Source organism: Sus scrofa, chromosome 2, assembly GCF_000003025.6.
Source record: "Sus scrofa isolate TJ Tabasco breed Duroc chromosome 2, Sscrofa11.1, whole genome shotgun sequence".
NCBI lineage: Eukaryota > Metazoa > Chordata > Mammalia > Artiodactyla > Suidae > Sus > Sus scrofa.
Window position 1 is genome coordinate 55,082,595 of NC_010444.4, and position 8,023 is coordinate 55,090,617.

Genomic DNA, 8,023 nt, shown 5'->3' on the forward strand with positions numbered 1-8,023 from the left:
CCTTGCTCAGTGTGTTAAGAATTTGGTGTCACAGTGAGCAGTGGTATAGGTTGCAGATGCAGCTCAGATTTGGCATTGCTGTGGCTGTGGCATAGGTAGGCAGCTATTGCTCTGATTAGACCCTTAGCCTAGGAAACTCTATATGCTGTGGGTGTGGCCCTAAAAAAAAAGACCAAAAACAAACAAACAAAAAAACCAAAAAAAAACTTCGTTCTTTTAAGAGAAGGCTCGTTTTTTTAAGTAGTCCAATACCTGATGAAAACAACACAGGGAAATAATCAAATATAACACAAAATCCTAGTTTTAAGGCAAGTTACTTTTAAAAAAGGAGAAATAAAATTACAATTTCTTGTTAAAATCAGGTGAGTAAACTAATAAAATATGGTGAGTCAAATATAATAATACATTAATGTCTTACGATTCTATTTTTCACTACCTGAAATGGATAAGGAGTCTGGAGTAGGCACACATCCTCATTTCCACATTTCCTTAGGTTACCAATGATAAACCTGACCAAATCAGTAGAAATTGCCATCATTTTCCTTGTTTTGCATAATGAAATTCCCTTTGTTTCTTTTGTTCTACCTTTCTCAGGACATGTAGCAAATATGCTTACATAGGCTTTTACACTCAGATAGGATCCTTGCTAGGTTAAATAAACTTTTTTTGCCTCCTTGAAATTCTAAATAATTTTTTCTCAGTGTATGCATGTAAGCAGAGAAGTTAAAGTAGGTGGCAGTATTATCACGTGGTTGTGGTCCATCAAGGGTACCTGTACATTTTGGCCTAGTTAGCATGCAAATAGAGCAATTGGCCTGCCACCCCCTTTCCACTCACACTTTAGAATTCAGAACACCACTGGATCCCAATGGGGTGTCTACTTTGGGACCAGTGAACAGATTGGGGGTCATTATGAGTGATAGAAAATAATATTATTTTCATATAAAGTTTCAGAAAAAAATTAACAGAATGTTTTAATCTTAATTTATCTTATAATATAAAAACAGTGATAAGATCAGTGAAATGCATTTGAAATGTAAAACCACTTCTGGTTTTTAAAATGTTGACAAATTACCAAAAATTTCAAAGCACTCAATAACAAGCTATTAATTAAATTTATATTTAAAATGAAATTCAGATTTACAGAAATTCAAATCTGCCTAATGTTTTGACAACTTATAAACACCTTTAATTACTCTAGTAACTTAAGCAGAAAAGTTCTTTCAAAGTTAAAAAAATAAATAAAATCATCTAATATTAATTTCAACCTAGCTTTTATTGCCAGTGGCTGCATTTAGAGAGAATGAAGGTTTTAAAGTATAAATTTTAATAAAAATAAATTTGGAGAAAAATGAGGTCCCGAAATCTTATATTCAATAAAACTATCACACAATAAAATATAACAATTAGGTGTATATAAACCTATAAAACAAAATATTGTTTGTAATATTTATTGCATTTTATAACCAATAAATTAATTTTGGAAAAAATTCAATTATTTGAGCACCAATAATGGCACATATTTCTGATTTCTGAAGACGAGGCATTATATTTTCATTCATGCTCTGCTCTGCAAATTATGTGGAATATGATCCTTCTTCTCCATGCCACAACTAAAAGGTAACGGATATTTCAGCACTGATCACTGATGAACAGTGATAACACTTCTATCATCACTTGAGCTGATGACTTAACGGATAATGTGTTCAGACCTGTTCAGAAAAGTGACTAAACCATAACATGAATAGCTAAAGTTGCTTCGTAAAATTAACTTTCCTCAGAGACTTTCATTATCGTAAAACATGTAGTGAGTAGGGAATACAATCTCATCTTAGAAACATTATGTATTATAAGATTTTAGTGGTGACTTAAGAGGTAAAACGATATCTGCTGTGTGTTCAGGATGATTGTAAGAATGTTGGGGGTATTTCTAATTTCCAGTAATTGATTAAACATTGACTCATGTGTTATATTATTAACCTCATAATTTCCTTCATCTGTGTTGACATTTCCAGGTCCTTGATGTTGATGCACTGGTGTAGCTGATATTAAAACAATTCCCTGGAGTTCCCATCGTGGCGCAGTGGTTAACGAATCCGACTGGGAACCATGAGGTTGCGGGTTCGGTCCCTGCCCTTGCTCAGTGGGTTAACGATCTGGCGTTGCCGTGAGCTGTGGTGTAGGTTGCAGACGCGGCTCGGATCCAGCGTTGCTGTGGCTCTGGCATAGGCTGGTGGCTGCAGCTCCAATTTGACCCCTAGCCTGGGAACCTCCATATGCCGCAGGAGCGGCCCAAGAAATAGCAAAACAAGACCAAAAAAAAAAAAAAAAACAATTCCCTAAACACACCACAGTAAAAGAAAACTAAGTTTGTCATTTTCCATGCAGAGTGGTATAAGGACTATGAAGTCTCAGTTAAATCTCTGAAATAGCATTTCCTTATCTTAAAGAAAATACTAAATTATACTGGTAATTATAAGTTTACTATGATAAAAACAAGTCTCAGAGTTCCCATTGTGGCACAGTGGTTACCGAATCTGACTAGGAACCATGAGGTTGCAGGTTCGATCCTTGGCCTTGCTCAGTGGGTTAAGGATCCGGCATTGCTGTGAGCTGTGTTGTGGATCGCAGACATGGCTTGGATCTGCATTGCTGTGGCTCTGGTGTAGGCTGGTGGCTACAGCTCTGATTGGACCCCTAGCCTGGGAACCTCCATATGCCGTGGCAGCAGCCCAAGAAATGGCAAAAAAAAAAAAAGACAAAACAAACAAACAAACAAAAAAACAAGTCTCCTGACATAAATTGATCTAGACATTAAGAACACATCTTTTAGAATATTTGAAAATAGGTATAAAAGATTAAAACTATTATGCCGAATGATAACTTCACTTAAGACAGTTTCAGTTGTAATTATTAAGTGACAAAGAACAATTTTTGTTGACAATATATGAGCAACAGTTAAAGCCATTTGAAATTGATGTAGAAAATACTGTAAAAAAGAATGAATTTTAAAATGTTATAAATATATATATGCAAAATATATATAAGGTAATTTTGTTGAAACATGAGTGAGTTTTTTTCTATTAATTTTATTACTGGTGCTTAATGATAAAACAATATTTTTATGACTGATGAAAGAGTTTATATACAACTGCTATTACTCATGCAAAAAAAATTGTCTACATTTTCACAGAACAGATTTTCTCAATTACTCTTCTCAAGGCCCCCATCACTTCCTTGTTTCTCAGACTATAGATAAGAGGATTGAGCATTGGGGTCAGAATAGTGTAGAACACAGCCAGAGCCTTGTCTTCTGTTGGAGTACGAAGAAATCTTGGGCGCAGATAAGTATAAACAAAGGGAGCATAGTAGAAAGTCACCACGGTGAGGTGGGTGCTGCAGGTTGAATAGGCTTTCTTCTTCCCTTCTGCTGAGTTCATGCAATAGACAGCAAGAAGAACACGACCATAGGAACATGCAATAGCAATGAAAGGCAACAAAAGAAAAAGGGAGGTGCTCACAAACACTGTGTATTCATAGAACCAAGTGTCCATGCAGGCCAGAGTCAACATAGCTGGGACATCACAGAAGAAATGATTGATTGCTCTGGATCGACAATAAGGAATATGGAGAGCATATGTGGTGTGGGCACAGGAATTGACAGAGCCAATTATCCAAGATCCTATTACCATCAACACACACACTCTTCTACTGATTCTGATAGAATAGTGAAGAGGAAAGCAAATGGCCACATAACGATCATAAGCCATAGAGGCCAAGAGCAATCCTTCTGCACCTGCTAGAGTCAAGAAGAAGAAGCTTTGAACTCCACATCCAATGAAGGAGATAGATTTGTTTCCAAACAGAAAATTGTAGGCCATTTTGGGGACAATGGTGGAGATGTAATTCAAGTCCATGAGGGAGAGCTGACTGAGTAGAAAATACATTGGTGTATGGAGATGATTGTCCAGAAATATGAGAATGATCATGGAGAGGTTGCCAAATAAAGCCATTAGGAAAATGAGAACAATGAGAACAAAAAGAAACGGGCCAATTCCTGAAGGGGGTATCAACCCCAATAAGATGAAATCAGTTGATGTTTGATTATAATTTTCCATAAGCAATTCATAAAATTTTTTCCTAAAGGCAGACACAAGTGTATGTAATTTAAGATTAAAATAATAAGCTATTTTGAAATTATTATTTTAGTCATTCTGATTTTTACTTTAAAATTACTTAAGTGCTTCAAAAAAGAATAGAATTTTCTAAATTAGGAAAAAAACTGTTGTGATCGATTTCTTGTTTATTACTTAAAATATTAAATTCAGGTAAAACTAATGTCACAGTTAATAATTGAGCTTACATATAACATTATACTCAATGGTGAAAACTTGAAAACATTTCCCCTAAAAGATGGAAAAGGGAAGGAATTCCAGTATATCACTTTAATTTACAGTCCTAGAAGTAAAATTATCTTAATTCACAAAGGACATCACCAAAAATCTCTTAGAAATAATAAAAATATTTAGCAAAGTTGCAGGATATGAATTCAGCTTTATTTGTCTCTACAGATAATACATTATGCTAAGAAGAATTTAAGAAAAAAATATATTTACCATATAATCAAATAGAAAAAATATCTTTTAAAAAGAGGTATTTAGGAGTTCCTATTCTAACACAGCAGGTTAAGGACCCTGTGCAGTTTCTCCTGCAACACACTTTCGATCCCCAGTCTGGGAATTCCATTTTCCTTGGGTGCAGCCAGAAAAAAGAAAAAAAAGAAAAAAAGAAAAAAGAGTTAACATACTTGAAAAACACTGCAACTACAAATAAAAACAAAACAATAAATTCACAAAAATTATAAAAAAAGTGGACACAAGTATAATAGAAATCATTGAAACAAAAATAGACAGGAGACGTTCCCTTTGTGGTGCAGCAGAAATGAATCTGACCAGGAACCACGAGGTTGAGAGTTCAATCCCTGGACTCGCTCAGTGAGTTAGGAATCTGGTGTTGTTGTGAGCTGTGGTGTAGATCACAAATGTGGCTTCGATCTGCATGGCTGTGGTTCTGGCATAGCTGGGCAGCTGTAGCTGGGCAACTGTAGCTCTGATTGGACACCTAGCCTGGGAACCTCCATATGCCATAGGTGGGCCCTAAAAAGACAAAAGACAAAAAAAAAAAAAAAAAAATAGGAAAAAGGAGAAACATAGAATCAACTGGAAAAAAAAGGTTTAAAATTGCTTTAAATACAGATTTGTCAATAATTACCTTAAATGTCAATGGACAGAAAGCTCCAATCAAAATACATAGGGTGACAGACTGGATAAAAAGACAAGAGCTTACAATATATTGGCCACAAGAGATTCACCTTAAGACAAAGGATACATATACATTAAAACAGAGAGGATGGAAAGATATTTCATGCAAATGGAAAAGACAGGAAAGCAAGAGTTGCAATACTCATATCAGACAAAATAGACTTTAAAATCAAGGCCATAAAGAAAGACAAAGATGGACACTATTTAATGATAAAAGGATCTACTCAAGAAGAGGGTAATACACTTATCAATATGTATGCCCCTAATATAGGAGCATCCAGAAACATACGACAAACACTAATAGATATAAAAGGAGTAATTGATGGGAATAAAATCATAGTAGGAGACTTTAACACCCCGCTTACATCAATGGACAGATCCTCTAGATAAAAATCAATAAGGCAACAAAGATCCTAAATTATAAAATAGAAAAGTTAGACTTAGTTGACATTTTCAAGACACTACCTCCAAAAATATCAGGATATACCTTCCTATCAAGTGCACATGGAACATTCTCAAGGATTGATCACATACTATGGCACAAAACTAACCTCAACAAATATAAGAGTATAGAAAGTATTTCAAGTAACTTCTCTGACCATAATAATCATGAAACTAGACATCAACCCCAGGAAAAGAAATGAGAAAAAATGTACTACACAGAGAGTAAAGCACATGCTATTAAAATCCAATGGATCAACATGAAAATCAAAAGGAAATTAAAAAAAAAACCTTGATATAAATGATAATAAAAACACAATCATTCAAAATCTATGAGATGCCACAAAAGCAGGGCTTAGAGTGAAATTCGTAGCAATACAGGCCTTCCTCAAAAAAGAAGAAAAATCTCAAATTGACAACTTAACCCACCACCTAAATGAATTAGAAAAAGAAAAACAAACAAAACCTAAAGTCACCAGAAGGAAGGAAATAAAAAAAGATCAGAGAGGAAATCAATAAAATAGAGATTCAAAAAACAATGGAAAAAAATCAGTGAAACCAAGAGCTGATTCTTTGAAAAGGTAAACAGAATTGGCAAACCTCTGGCCAGACTCACCAAGAAGAGGAGAGAAAAAACCCAAATAAACAAAATAGGAAATGAAAAAGGAGAAATATCAATGGATACTGCAGAGAAAAGGAAAAAAACCATAAGACAATGAAAAATTATATGCCAAGAATTTGACAACCCGGAAGAAATGGACAACTTTCTAGAGACACAGAGCCTGCCAAAACTGAATCAAGAAGAAATAGATCAACTGAACAGACATATCACTAGAAGTGAAATTTAATATATAATAAAAACGCTCCCTACAAACAAAAGTCCAGGACCAGATGGCTTCACAGGTGAATTCTACCAAACATACAAAGAGGAAATTATACCCATCCTACTTAAACTTTTCCCAAAGTTTGAAGAAGAAGGAACACTCCCAAAGACATTCTATGAAGCCACCATCACCCTAATACCAAAACCAGACATGTATACTACCAAAAGTAAAAGTTATGATGAATATAGCTGTAAAAATTCTCGGCAAAATTTTAGCCAGATGAATCTAGCAACATATTAAAAAGATCATACACCATGACTAAGTGGGATTCATCCCAGGTTCACAAAGATGGTTCAAAATATGCAAATCAATCAATGTCATACACCACATTAACAAAAGTCAATAACCATATATAATCTCAACAGATGCTGAAAAAGCATTTGACAGGATCCAACATCCATTCATGATAAAAAGTCTTACCAAAGTGGGTATTGAGGGAATATACCTTAACTTGATAGAAATCATTTATGACAAACCCAAAACCCAATATAATACTAAATGGAGAGAAGGTGAAAGCCTTCCTGCTAAAATCTGGAATAAGACAAGGATGCCCACTCTCAGCACTTTTATTCAACATAGTATTGGAAGTCCTAGCCACAGCAATCAGACAAACATAAGAAATAAAATGTATCTGAATTAGAGGGGAAGAGGTAAAATTGTTACTTCGTGGAGATCACATGATACTATATATAGAAATCCCTTAAGGACGCCCCACAAAAATTATTGGAATGTTGCCAGATATGAAATCAGCTTTATTTCTATAAATAGATATTACACAATACTAAGAAGAATTTAAGAAAACATTTTTTTTTTTTACCTATATGGTATGAAAAAAAAAAAAAACCTTCTGGGAATAAACTAAAAAGGAGGCATTTAGGAATTCCCTCTGCAGCACAGTAGATTAAGGACCCTGTTTAGTCTCTGATGCAGCACAGGTTTGATCCCCAGTCTGAGAACTTCCATTTGCCATGAGTACAGCCAAAAAGGAAAAAAGAAAAAAGAAAAAAAAAAAAAAAAACAGGAAGATAATAACTTTTTTTGGAAAAAAAAAAAGTCACTGAAAGAAATTAAAAAGACAAAAATAGAAAAGCATCCTGTGCCCCTTGCTTGGAAAAATGAATATTGTTTAGAGGTCAGTAGTATAAGCAAACAACAGATGCAATGGAAAATCTATCATAATCCCAACAAGTTTGGGGAATAAATACAAAAATACATCATAAAACTATTATGGGTCTTAAAGTACTGAAAATAGCCAAAAAACCTTACAAAAGAATTGGAGAGTTGACTCTTTCTGATTCAAAAGATATTCAGAGCTATGATACTAAAAATGGTGCAGTATTGGCATAAAGACTAACATAAACCATCAAAAAATAGATA

At 34.4% G+C, this 8,023-nt stretch overlaps 1 protein-coding gene across 1 annotated transcript; it reads right to left on the bottom strand.

Moving 5' to 3' along the window:
- Positions 3,180-4,118, bottom strand: LOC110259750 (olfactory receptor 2L8-like). The gene has a single exon (XM_021085491.1). The coding sequence runs from the start codon at positions 4,116-4,118 to the stop codon at positions 3,180-3,182; it is 939 nt and encodes a 312-aa protein (XP_020941150.1).

Coding starts and splice junctions, on each gene's coding strand:
- LOC110259750 (XM_021085491.1), bottom strand. CDS start 4,118: ATGGAAAATTATAATCAAACATCAACTGATTTCATCTTATTGGGGTTG.